General features: G+C 41.6%; 1 protein-coding gene across 1 annotated transcript in view; it reads left to right on the top strand.

Moving 5' to 3' along the window:
• Positions 1-14,557, top strand: part of LOC109042748 (meteorin-like protein) — a 76,746-nt gene that overhangs the window by 53,784 nt on the left and 8,405 nt on the right. Inside the window, exons 2-3 of the mRNA XM_072296863.1 lie at positions 8,035-8,456; positions 13,771-13,827. Of these exons, the coding sequence (XP_072152964.1) occupies positions 8,035-8,456; positions 13,771-13,827 (479 nt within the window). The remainder of the gene's footprint in view (positions 1-8,034; positions 8,457-13,770; positions 13,828-14,557) is intronic.

Here is a 14,557-nt window from a genome sequence, read left to right as displayed (position 1 = left end):
TCGCAACTCTCGAATTTTCATACGCGCGTTCTTAGCGTGGCCATACTTTCTCTCTAAAGGTGCTCTACGTGGGAGCATTGATGACGTCATAGGGTACAAGATTTAAGCTGACCACGACCTCTTTCTCTCCCCCGCGGACCGCAGCGCGCTGGAGCTGCGGCGAAGTGTGCCGATACCGGGTATCATGCCAGGTGTTGGACGTTTTAAAGGCATAAAGAATGAGGAGACGCAGACGGCCTCATTAGCTCGTGCCCAGGTTTGTGTTCGGCTTCGGCCGCTTGGCATTCCAGCGCAGCGCGGAGCTCTCTGCCAGCAGTCGTGATCTGAACACTCGGCTCGGGCACTGCCACTGTGCAGATCCCCCGCGCCCGGTCCAGGGCGTGTTCCCCACCCCATACGTCGGATGCATGACGCAGAATGGTCCAGTCAAATGGAATCAGTCGAGTTTAAGTTCCACGCCGTCATAGGGAAACAGAGACTAAGAGAGACCCTTCACCGGCTTCTTGGCGACAACTTTTACTAGTGGTGCGGATTGGTATAACAATCGTGCATTTCTGGATAAAAGCATGAAACTTTCAGGAAGTCTTCTACACCTATGAAGAAACGAATTTAGCCTGGATGCCCAGTTCTATGGGGTCCCAGGGGGGCAGGGGGCGGGAGGGCCCTAACTCTCCGGGATCTATAACACTTGCGGATCGACGATGGGTCAGTTGCTAGTCTCAGAATCGTGTTTTGATGCTTGATTCCTGTATATCAGCTAAAAAAAAACAAGATCGGTGCAAATAGCACTTTTCTACGTTCAATAATAACCGAGAAATCACGCGCTCAATTCAAAATCACCATTGGGAAAAGGATAGAGGATGGTGAGACACTTATGGAGGAATCTCCAGGACAAGGATAGTCATGTGATTCGCCATCAAAAGCCGAGAATTTATTTCGATTTCCATCCAAGAAAGTTTCGCGAATATCTGCACATTATCCTTCTTTCGTATGCATGCCACTCATGGTGTCTCCTGCTTATGCAAATATGCGTAGAATCTCGAAGCCAAAATAACTACTTACCTACTGTCGTGCTAAGGAAGAACGCCGTATGAACATTCGATAGTTGCAAAATCTCCTCCAATAAAATGTTAAATCTTGAGGAACTTTATGAATATTTCTCGTCGAAGTTATCGGTCACTTTAGATCAAATTACAAACAAAATTATCCGAGAATTTGGAGGAAAAATATGCACTTTTCCTGCAAATTAGTGATTTGTAAAAGAAAATTTGGCAACGCCTGAAGGCTCATACGGCGCTTTTCCTTAGCACCGCAGACTAGCAGTGAGCCAGAACTGCCGTGCTAAGGAAGAAAGCCGTATGAACACTCGAGAGTTGCCAAATTGCCTTCGATAAAATGTTAATTTTGGAGGCAAATTATGACTATTTTTCCCTGAAATTTTCAGGAACTTTAGGTGAAATTGCGAACAAAATCATATGAAAAATCGGTAGAAAAATATTCATATTTTCACCAGGAAACTCGTGTTTTATCCAAGGATATTTGGCAACGCCTGAAGGTTCATATGGCGTTTTTCCTTAGCACGACAGACCAGCAGTGAGCCAAAAGTAGCCGAGGGAATTTTTGTGAGGAAAAGTCAAGCAAAAGATGAGGCACTTAGAAATACAGTCACGGTCAATTAATTTTGAAAATGAAACTGTGGCTGCAGACGCGTGGACTCGGAGATCAACTCTGGAGACCCTCCTGGGCTGGCAGACAGATCCTGTGGTCTGATGAGCCCCCGAGGTGCATTCCATCGATGCACTCTAATGATGGAAGATTAATGGTGCTCTCGGAAGGTAGTCATCCATCGCACTCGGCTCAATCACGGGCGAGAGGGGTGAGGAGCCAAGGGCAGAACGGTCGGAGCAAAGGAGAGCACAAAGAAAAATGAAACACTGAGCCTTAAAAAAATCGATTGATGATTTTTTTGGCTGGCGGCGAGTAATTATGTCTCCTCGCCCCATGCTTGCTTTCTTTCGTGCTTTCTTTGGCCCTTTGTTGGACCAAAATTTGTTTTCTCAATATTTTCCTCTCCTCGCGAGGTCTTTAGGTAGCTTCGCCGCAAAGAAACTTCGAAAATAATGACTGATGAACCCACTTTACCCGCCTTTCAATTTAATCGCTGGTCGGGCCGAGCAGGGCGATCGAAATCCGTAACACTTGGGATCACCGCTTTTGAGTCCTCATAGCTTCATTTGAACGTCTTTATGCTAAAAGGAACTATGTGCATAGGGCTTGCGTCTAACATAGTTCCTTTTAGCATAAATACGTCCATTTGTACCGCCGCACGCTATCCGATATTGGAACGAAACCAAAATTACTAACGGTGGGAGGGATTACGTTGCTAAAACCAAGAAACAAAGATATCTGGTCAAAATCATCTACAAATCCTTTTCCCGTCGCGAGGGTACTTAATGCTGCAATGATGACTTAGGACATTCATTGCGGGAATGTGGTATTATCTACGACTTTCGTCTTGAAACGCGTAGGTTCTAATCTCTCTACCCTCACAACGCAACTTTATGATTTTTTTAAAACAAAAACAGAACATTTTTGCCTTAAAAACACACTCACTTGCGTAAAAATTGTTTTTAAAATAACGGGACGCGTTTCGGGACCTTAGCTCCCATCATCAGCCAAGACTCCGGTATTAAAAGAGAACATTTTTGCCCTCAAATTTTCAACCCTTACTGCTGACGATTGCGTCGCTCTTCTGACGCACAATGGAACGAGTCAATGAGAAAAGTCGGACAAAATTTTAAAACTTTAAAAGCTCCTAACTCCATTATTACAAAACGTGGAGGTATTAAAAGCGATACCATTGGTTTTCTCGTCAAATTTACTACAGGCAGTACCCTTGAAACTTTGAAATCTCACGAAATAAACATCCGAATTTGCAGTTTTAGTAAAAAAATTAATGTTCCATTGACTCAGTCCACTGTGCGATATGTGAGCCCTGTTCTCCGTATAACGCTATGCTTTCCGGAGCTCATCAAGATACGCCCTTACGTTCGAGAGGCGACTCTCTGAAGCGTAGACAGTTGGTTTGATTTATCGAAACGACCCGGACTTGAAGAGAACGGCGAACAGTTTTTAAAAAGCGCCCGCAAGAGTACAAATGGCGGCCTTAAATACCCTAAGGCGTCACAGTGTTAATGATAGAAAACAATGGATTTTAATTAGGTAGCAGCGGCTCTTAATTAATTTGTGGAGCCGTTGCGTTGTGCGTCGCGTCGCTCGGCTGGGACTCGCAGAGAGGATGGTGTTTGACCAAGCATTCATCATTCTCGCGTTATGAAAAGTAACCTCCAGTGAAACGATGCGCTACTGATAAATTGGATTTACCCGTGGCGCAACCTAGCCCAGGAAACTGGCAACGTCTCTGTTTCGTCCTATGAATCAGGGGTGCCCTAGTCAGGGAAAACCGGGAAATTTTAGGGAATTTTCCAATGTCAGGGAAAACCTGGAAATATCAGGGAAAATGACGAAAGTGTAACACCGCAATCACACGCTGAATGTGGGAGCTGAATGTGGCTTGAATGTGGAAGTCATCGGCCCGATGCCTGAATTTTGCGCGTGACGCGCAAAATTCAGCAACGATTCTCAGCAACCATCGGACCAATTTTGAATTTGTCTGAACTATTCGAGTAGATTTGATACACGTCTGGATGAAAATAACTCGAATTTGCTAAATTTCAGCCGTTGGGCGATGACTGTTGACTTCCACATTCAGGTGCTAAATTCAGCGTCTGATTGCGGCATTAGGGTAAAATCGTCAAATCACCTTTATTCCCTTTCTAGAATGGGTTCAACGTTTTGAACAACAAATTTTGCTTGAAATCTATTTCAAATCATGTACTTTTAAGCATCTGGCATATCCTCAATTGCCACGGAATTTCAATTTCTAAATTCTATGGCAACCCTGTCAATGGAGGGGGATTTACAGTTCATGAATCCTTACTGTTAATTAATATGTTACAAAGAATGTAATTGAGCAGCTTTCCTGATATTCCTCATGTAGAGTATTCTATAATCATAAAGAATATTCAGTAAAGTTTCAAGGCATTAGAATCACATAATACTGGCTGCCGTGCTACATTTTCTGTAATATTTTTTGAATAATGTACAAAAATATGCCTAAGTATATGATTTTTAAGGGGTGTGCCTTAAGTTTCTGGAGGAGAACTCTTCCTTCCGGTTGCCCTTTTCCGAGATGGGGGGCCCCAAACCTCTTTTCGACACCCTTCCCTCCAAAATTTTGAGGCAGTGAGCTCTTGCTTCAACTCATTTCAAGATCACTAACGTGATCATCGTCAAAATACTTGAATGAAAGGGTGAAAGAGCACAAAAGAAAACAAATATCGTCGTCTATAATCACCCTGAATCAAAAATGGCTTGAACACAACATAGTTTCTCAAAGGTCAACATTTTTAGAAATATTATCTCCAAATTAAACACCACGAGTTCGCAAGAAACTCCTTTCGAACCATGTCTCTTTTTCCGTTTTAGAAATTGAAAACAAAGGTCTTGAATCATGATAAAATATTTTCACACGGTTTCTTATTCACCTAGCTGTTCCGCAATCTGTGCGTGGATTTTACGTCGAGTCCCTTGGCGTGGGAACCCGAACCTGACAAATGAATGTTCTCGTTATATTGAAACGGAGCTTTTATCAATTGACTCCGTGAACTGTGTCTATGGAAAGGAGAGGGGATGATAAAATTGTCGGGCAGTGTGTGATACGTTGTGACCCATTATGTGAATTCGAAATTGGAGCGCAAGATAATGCAAAGCTATCTTCTCCTCTGTCACTGATTCCTGATGTCCTAAGACATGTTCACTGACTGAGGTATATGATCTCATCGTTGATAAAATAACGGATATGTTTTAAGTGCATACGCAATAGATACGGAAATTAATATCGAGTATAATCTATGAAGGGAGAGAACAGCCGCTTGTGTGCCGCTTCTTCAGTAGTCGCGAAAACAAGACCTTATCCATTTGTACTAAATGAACGTAAAAATTATGCAAGAACAGACATAAATGTGGTTTAATAGTTTTAACTTCCGCCGGCGCGGCGCGGCGCTGCACTGACCGCACTGTGTTTGACGCAACGCGTGAAGTATTTATGAGGTCTAGTAGGCACCATGCGTTTCACGCTGACCGCACTGTTTTTGACGTAATGCGTGAAGTATTCATGCAATCTTGTAGGCGCTATGCGTTTCACGTCGGCCGCTGCTGACCGCACCGTGTTTGACGCAATGCGTGAAGTATTCATACAGTCTCGTAGGTGCTAATATGTTACATGCCGACCGCCGCGCTGAGGGTTTCTCCTTTTCATATCTTGTCCCCGTCATTATTGCTCTCTGCGCCGCACCGCTCCATGTCAAATTGCGTGTTTTGTTTCTGTCTTAACTCGACTAATTAAGAGTGCTGTCTCTTGTCTCACCGAAAGACGACAAATGGGGAAATTACTATACTCTCAGGAAATGAGAGATTTTGCCGCCTTTTCTCGTTTGTAATTTTGTTTTCTGAATCCGATTTTCTTCTTATACCTACATTTAAAAAAATTGCAAAATTTGCCGCCACGGGCCGCGGCCCATGTGGCCACCCCCTTAATTCGGCCCTGATCATGCTAGGAAGTATCTTCTCCCAATGAAGGCGTTTCTCATACGTCAAGACTCTTCGTCAAAAAATCATCTGAAGAAATCTACTTACACGGGATCTTCCGTTCACTTCTTTAACTATCCATCTATATCTATCTATCTATCTATCTATCTATCTATCCAGTTAGTTAGTTTTTATCTATGTATCTATCCATCTAGGCATCTATCTATCCATCTATCTAACTATCTATCTATCCACCTATCTATCTATCTTTCTATCTATGTATCTATGTATCTATCTATCTATGCATCTATCCACCTATCCACCTATCCACCTATCCACCTATCCACCTATCCACCTATCCACCTATCCACCTATCCACCTATCCACCTATCCACCTATCCACCTCTCCACCTACCCACCTATCCACCTACCCATCTATCCATTTATCCATCTATCTATCTATACACTCCTTGGCGCGATATGAAGTTCAATCTGAAGAATTGAGCGCGCGGAATATTCGGAAGGCTGTAAAGAATATCAAATCAAATAAGTGATGATCCTAGGCCTTCAGAATTCTTGGTTTTCCATGCAGAGTCCTTTCACGAAAGATTGACCAGTTTCAGTGGCAATACCCGGGATGTTGCTGAACCTCCATTCGCACGACCCACCAGAGCCAGAGATGCGGAAGCGACAGCGGGCAAAGCTTACCTGAAGTAGAGAAACCAACGCGACCCGTCTCTCCTTTTTAGCGTTTGCTCGACATCGTTGCGACGCACAGTGGAGCTAGTCGGTGGGAAAGAGGGACAAAATATGGAAACTTTCAAAGTTTGTATCTTCGTCGATACAAGAAAACATTTCGTGTTTAAGTATTCGCGGAAACTACTGAGTGAACTGAGCACGAGGATATCTTTGGTTCATGAATTGAACAATTATTGGAGAAGATATTGTGACAAAATTATCTATTCTGCCATAATACGAATGTTTAAATGGGAGATGCCGCCAGATGACGTCACTAGGCGATGCATTTTCTCACTTTTAAATCTATTTTATACTATTTCCCATAACAGAACGATATTATAAAAAATACTGTAAAATCAGCTCTCTAAGCATTTTCAGATGAAGCAATACAAAATGTGCATACCAACTCTCCATTCATCGAATGAAGGCGTTCTGTCTGATGATCACTGGAAAAAAACACATTGGATCCAGAGTCCAGACTCTTGAAAACATAGACAAGAAAAAATACTCTTAATTCAATCAGATTTAAGCTTAAATCAGAGGCAAATCCGCTCAAATTAAGAGGCTCGGTTCTTGATTTAAGCAAAAATCTGATTGAATCGAGAGTATTTTTTCTTGCCAATGTTTTCAAGAGTCTGGACTCTAGATGCAATGTGTTTTTTTTTCCAGTGTGATGTCTTCCAACTTCACCGGGAAAGGTCTCCTGACAGTTCGCGGAGAAATGCATGGCAATAAGTTGGACGTATTTATGCTAAAAGGAGATATGTGCAAGTGGAAAGATGGGGTGTGCTCGTTAGTTGGGTCATAAGAAACAATGTAAAAGTGGATATAGCTCCTTTTGAGAAAATTGAGAAGCGGGATTTGACATTAAATCAAAAGGAGCTAAACGCCAAAATATGCTAACTCATGAGCCGCGGGCATGGCAAGAGAGCCTTGTGCACAGGGCTCACGAGTTACAGCGCCCCGACGACCATCTCCCCGTCGTTAGAGTGCGCACTCATTGCCGCTGACGTCACTGGCGCACAATTATTCCCCATTCATTCTTATGGCCCGACCACTAACGAGCACACCCCATCTTTCCACTTCCACATATCGACGGTGAAACTACCAAACCACGTATCTCGTTTGCGGTGTTTAAAAATCTACGCTCGCATTTTATTTTTTTGAAGTCGACCAAATCAATATCATTCCTTGAAATTTTCACAGAAATTTCTCCGCACAAAGAGGAAAAATCACAGAAATTTTCAAGACTAGACGTTAAGTAGTTTTTCATTTAAAAAATAAAGTATGACAGGAAGTCTGCGACGTCGCAAACCGAGATACGTGGTTTGGTAGTTTCACCGTCGATATCTCCTTTTCGCATAAATAGATACGTCCAGTTTTTCCCTTTTTGAAGTCGACCAAATCAATATCATTCCTTGAAATTTTCACAGAAATTTCTCCGCACAAAGAGGAAAAATCACAGAAATTTTCAAGACTAGACGTTAAGTAGTTTTTCATTTAAAAAATAAAGTATGACAGGAAGTCTGCGACGTCGCAAACCGAGATACGTGGTTTGGTAGTTTCACCGTCGATATCTCCTTTTCGCATAAATACGTCCAGTTTTTCCCAACTCTCATTGAATATTTGTATTTGTCTCTGTTTCAGTGGTCTACCAGGAGGCGGGAAAAGCGGTGGCGGGCGGGGCGTGACGCCGGTCTACCTGCGATGCTCCGAAGGGGCGATCTCGTGGTCCTACCCCCGCGGCGCCCTCCGCGTCCTGCTCCGGCTGGGCTCGACGGGGCGCGACTTCCGCGGGTGCATCAAGGTGGCGCCCTCCTTCGCCGGCGCCCGGCTCTTCCTCGAGGGGGCCCGCTCCCTGACGCCCCTCTTCACCCCCGACGACGGCGCCGACCCCAGGCTCGTCCGCTGCTTCCACTCCTCCCACGCTCAGGCGGCCATCTACGTCGAATCGGAGGTCGGCGAGGGCCCCGTCAAGATGTTCCCGAAACAAATGGCTGCCTTCTCCTATGACCTGGAGCCTCTGTCCAAGCGGCATCCCGGCGGATCCGTCTATGATATTACTGATGGTGAGTTATTTCTCTTGTTTTCAAGTTATTTTTTCAAGACGAACCATAAACACAAAGAAATGGGCAACCTAAGCTGAAAACAAACGAACAAAATGTCCAGGACGTTTCGGATTGGCTCCAACCCCCCACCTCGACCAGGAAAGAAAAATTATAATAAGCAAAATCAAAACAAAATTCAATTTTCAATTCAGGAAACAAAAATCAATATTTTGTTTTCACGAAAAGGGGCATGAGGGTGTTTTGATTTTTTGTATTCTTAAAGTTTTTGTTTCCCGGGCGAGGAGAGGGTTGAAACCACCCAGAAACGTCCCAGGTATTCTGTTTCTTTGTTGTTGGCCTTGACAGCTCGATTCCTAGTTTTTATGTTTCGTTAAATTATTCGGGCTATTTTTGTGTGTTATTTTTGTAGATTTTTTTCTTTCTTTTTTTTTAAAAATAGGTTACACTTTTTTAGCTCTTTTTAAATGGTAACTGTGGTGCTCTATTCCCGAAGGGTTGAAGTACGACAAGGGGCAGCGGTGGCTAAATGGCGTACATGGCCAGGGAATGTCATGGGGCGGAATGCATGTATGTAATAACTGTAAGCAGCCACATGCATCTACACCTACTTGATGGCTATTTCTATTGCATTCTTATGGCTACAGTCAGAAAGTATGTGCTTGTGCCCTTCCAAATGCCCTTACGTAAGATAATGTATCATACCACTTGCGCCATCCCGCCCAACACGAAAATGTTTCCAAAATATTGCAGCAACATTGTTATTATATTTCCGACAACATTGCTGCAATATTGTCACAATATTGTCACAATATTGCAGCAATGTGCTAGGGTCCTACCTAACAATATTGTTGACAACATTGTCGGGAACGTTTTGGCAACATTGTCTGCAATGTTGCCAAAATATTTCGAAAATATTGCACAAATATTGCGATCAGGGTACATATTCCATATCCGTGTGCGCGCTCTCTAGGAGACACCTTTGGTACTAATTTGCTTTCTAATGTACATATGCGTCCAGGTTGTGAATCGTAGAGTTATTACTTACCTTAAAATCCGCGCCGTCCTAGTCGGGATTAGAACCCACGCCTCGGGATGGAGTTGATCTCCGAAATCCAGTACTTTACCACCAGACCAGCCAGGCTTGATGTAGATGGGCCCGTAAATTCAATCTCTTAACTATCGCAGGCCTCTGAGTCCGTAATATGTTTGTTTATTGACGGATTCTTATAATATTTTACCAGAATTTACTATTTATTTATTATTTATTTATTATTTTTTATTTCATCCTGTAATTTATGTTTCAAATTTTTTATTAATTGTACTCAACATATTCCTATTCATGTATTTCAAATTTTCATTTTTTTTTTTTTTTTTTTTAACTCTCTCTCTCTCTCTCTCTCATTTTTTTCTTTACCAAATTACTGTTTTTATAATTGCGTCTTTTTCCAGTTTTAATTATTTGAGCATTTTTCTAGTTTGAATTTATGTCGATGTATTTATGTTATGTTATTTATTTTTTTCCCCTTCTTTTTGTCTTTTCTTTTCTCCCCCCCCCCCTTCTTTTTTCTATTATTATCAGTTGAATTTAATTTTAGGTCCGATCCGGGAGATTAATGTTGTTCTTTATTTTATGTTTTACTTCTTGAATAAAATATCTTATCTTATCTTATAAGAAAAGAACAAAAGTACCAAAAACGGCTCCTAGGGCGCGCGCACACGGTTGTATTTTGCTATTGCGAAAATCGCAAAATGAGATCGCTAACTTAACAATAATTTTGCAAATTCAGCAATTTTAAACAATTTGCTAATTCAGCACAATTAAATTGCACAATCAAATAGCTTTTTGAATTGTTATAATCGCAAAAATGTCACTAAATTCGCAATATATCTTGTGAAAAAAGCAATTTATGAGGTAGGCAAAATCGCAATATTGAGATTGCTAAAATAGCGATTGATTTTAGTAAGTTCCGCAAAATAATTGGTAAACAGAGCAAAACCATACGCTAATTTGGCAAACATTTTGAAAATCTAGCAAAAGTTTTAGCCATAATAGCATAAACTAGTGATGTTAATTTCGCAAAAGTATAGTTTGCCATTTTCGCACAATAAAATTACCACTGTTGCAAATTGTTTTGTCGTTCTTGCCACGAGGGTGGGCATTTTCGCAAAAAAAGCAAATTGCAGAAATCGCAAACCATTTTTTGCCATTTTAGCAAATAATTTTAAATATTACAAAAATATTTATAAAATATTTTTAACATAATATTAAACAAATATTTTTAAACTAATATTTCTAAAATAATTTTAAAATATTTTTTGTTAAATATTGCAGCAACATATATTTTAAAATATTTTTGAAACATTTTTTTACTATACACATCAACATATTTTAACAATATTGTAAATTAAATATTTTGTAAACACTGCTAGAATATTCAAACAATATTTTTGCAAAAACATTCTGAAAATGTTGTCAAAAATGTTTTTAAAATATTGAACAAATATTTAAAGAGTGTTTTTTCAACAATATTGCGACAATATTGTCTTGGAACATTGCGAAAATATTGCAGCAATATTTTGTGTTGGGCGGGATAGTGTTGATTGAGGGCTTTAAGGTTCATATAAAATCAAACACCAATTTTTCGGTCTGATTGGACAATATTAGTATCCTTGAAAAAAAGAAGAGAAAAGAAAGAAACAGCAAATGAATCAAATAAAATTAAAATAATCCGAACACAAGTTTATATCCCCCCTCCTCGTTTACACGTTCACAAATGTTTCCGTAGTGAAAGAGATGGATTCAAAGTTTTTGAATGATAATAGGCCTTTCAAAAGCCTCATTTTACATCTCTGCTGACAGGTGTTCAGACGCCATTCACTGCGTCGCTGCACCAACCTGCGTCCTGCCGTGGTAAGAAAAACGTCACAAGAGCCTTCTTACATTGCCAAATTTCCTCTGATAAAATACAAATTTTCCGGGAAACTTGTGTATACTTTCCTCTCAATTTGTCAGAGAATTCAATGGAGATGTTGCATGTGTGAGGGATTTACGATTTGACCATGGATTCTTATGTAAAAATTCGCGAGAAACACGATGGTGCCACTGGTTTTCTCTCCACTGGAAATCATCTCCCAAGCTCAAAAAAAGCTCTGAAAGTGGGGCCAAAATGGAGGGGATATCTCACCCTACCCTGAGAGTCCACCTCTACATCAAAACAAACTCTCCATGCAAAGATAGGGAGCAAATACATCAGCAGTGATGCCGTGTTTTCAGTTTTGGAGTCCCCAAATAAAGTAGCAACCCTGCTAATGTATTTGCTCCCTTTCTTTGCATGGAGAGTTTGTCTTGATGTAGAGGTGGACTCTCAGGGTAGGGTGGGATATCCCCTCCATTTTGGCCTCACTTTCAGAGCTTTTTTTGAGCTTTGGAGATTGGGAGCTTGGGTTTCTCGCGAACTTTTACATCAGAATCAATGGTCAAATTGCAAATCTCTCACACATGCAACATCTCCATTCCCAATTTGATCTAAATTCTCTGAAAAATTTCAGGGGAAAATATTCATGATTATTCTCGTAAATACCCTTTTTATTGAGGGAGACTTGGCAACATTCGAATGTCGATACGGCGTTCTATCCCTTAGCACCGCAGCGTAACCCCGGTGATGGATGCAAGAGGGCCCCCGAGATCGAGACGGGGCCCTCGGGTCTTGGTCCCCGACGCCTTCACGGAGCATTTTGTTTAACACGGGGGGCGAGAGGGGGGGGGGCAAAGGGGGTGTCCTTTTTTTCTCGTCCCCTCTCCCTCTTTCTCGCGGGGAATCAGAGCGATGGACGCGGAGGCCGGGCAGGACGCGAGGGAAATCGTGGCATGTGTTAAGTGTTGCCTACACAAAGGATATTATGTTCTGCACAAGTATCCAATTGTACGCTGACCGCGGCCGACGCGACGCGACGCGACGTCGCGAGAGGAGTGAGAACCGAGCACGGGCCATGAATTATTCATGGCTCTTGAGCTGAGGTTGTCTCCTGTCCCGGGCCCGAGACTCGCTCCCAGATGTAGGTGCTCCCGCCGACCGCACCAGCATCAAATTTATGTCGATTCCCAATCCAGGATCCAGGATTTTTACTTTGGCGCTCGAGTAGTGATGCCGGCGATCGGTATCGCTCGAAAACATTAGAACAATGAGACCTTTGCTAAAAGGACGCACCAATAAGGGATCGTGGCTCATACAATGGAGAATTTGCAGGTGTCTGAAATCTGGTGAGTTTCGTTGCTGAGTGGAAACAACTGATTGAACTGAATACGAGAATACCCTTGGTTCATAAATTGAGCGATTATTACTGGAGGAGATATGATGAAATTACCGAATATGCGAATATACATGTGTTTAAATGGGAAATGCCGACAAATCGTCGTCTCCCGCACGAAGGAACGTAACTCCAATCCAAGGTTGCCAAATTGACTCCAACAATTAATTTATTTTACAAAAATGTAAGTGTGCAATTTATATCCAAATTTGTCTGATTTTTGCATGAAATCGGAAGAAAAATCAGTGAAATTTTCAGTTAGAAATGCCCAATACTTTTCTGGTTAAAATGCAATTTACGAAAGGAAATTTGGCAACATTGAAATGTAGTTACGTTCTTTCGTGAGGAGAACGACGAAATGATGTCATTAGGCGGTGCATTTTCTAAATTTTAAATCTATTTTTATACTATTTCCAATATCAGAACAAAATTCTGAAAAATACTGCGAAATCACCTCTTTAAGCACTCTATCTCTGTGTGGACAAGGCCTTCCATTGATATGAAATGAACGAAAACATTCTGAAAGAACAAACATAAATGTGGTTTAATAATTTTAACTTCCACCGCCGCGCCGCGCTAACCGCACTGTGTTTGGCGCAATGTGTGAAGTATTCCTACAGTCTTGTAGGCGCTATACGTTTCACGCCGCTCGCTGCTGACCGCAGCGACCGTACTCTTTGACGCAATGCGTGAAGTATCCATGCAGTCTTGTAGGCGCTAATATGTGTTACATGGACCGCCGCGCCGCGCCGAGGGTTTTTCCTTTTCATCTCAAGTTCTCGTCATCATTGCTCTCTGCTGAAATTGCTCGCCACCCTTACATCCACCAAGACTACCACGAGTATCCACTAGGATAGCTACAATTCCTTCTTTTACAATTCTTTCATATTTTTTCCTTTCTTTTTTTTTCATGTAGGGATCGAAAATCTCGGATTTACATGTATCTTTTCATCCAAAAATCTGTCCAACCTGAGAAAAACTCATCATGTCATCTTGTTTGTTTCAGATTGCAAACCTTGCTCCAACGAGGAATTAACTCAAGCTTTTTGCTCAAGTGATTTAGGTAAGTTCTCATACATTTTCAGATTTCTCCTGTAATTGTTCCAGCAATTTTCATATATTCTGCCTCGGATTCTCGCCAATTTTGGAACTTTTTGCAACAAGAAAATTAGCATATATTCCTAACCGTAATATTTTGCTTTTTTGGGGGGCTTAGACCTGACGTAATTGGACTTTGATTTCGACAAAACATTAATATAAGAGTGGTGCGAATAAAAAATTGAGTGATATTTTTGGAAAAATCAAGGCATCGATCATTACCACGAGTTCAAGTTGTTACAACACTGCTGCTCAGCACTGCTAATTTTTTCGTCTTAATGATTTATACAAAATTTTCCATACCTCGCGCGTCAAGAATTATAGCCCTCAAAATATTCTGAAGCTGCGGCGAGGATGAGTCGGGTTGTCTCAGAAGGGGGAGGGAACACCTCGGACGCTTTGAGAGGGAATGGACACCACTGGGAGTAACCCAAATATCATACTCGTAACTGGCCGTTCAACCTCTCGAATTCTCAATTTTCTCCGCATACAGATGATCAAAGTTTTTGTTCATTATTGACTAGTTTTCCCAAGAAAAAATTTAGTATGATGTCGGCCTCCTGTGGTGTAGTTGTTGTAGCGCTTGCTCTATGATCGGGAGGTCACAGGTTTGATTCCCGGTCAGGTGTCCCAAGTTTGATGGTCTCAAACAACGGTTACCTGAGACTGGCTTAATTAGGGGCGGAGGGGGGATG

The sequence above is a fragment of the Bemisia tabaci genome, chromosome 2 (genome assembly GCF_918797505.1).
Source record: "Bemisia tabaci chromosome 2, PGI_BMITA_v3".
NCBI classification, from domain to species: Eukaryota; Metazoa; Arthropoda; class Insecta; order Hemiptera; family Aleyrodidae; genus Bemisia; species Bemisia tabaci.
Note: the sequence above shows the minus strand (reverse complement) of the source record. Positions and strands in the feature narration are given on the sequence as shown.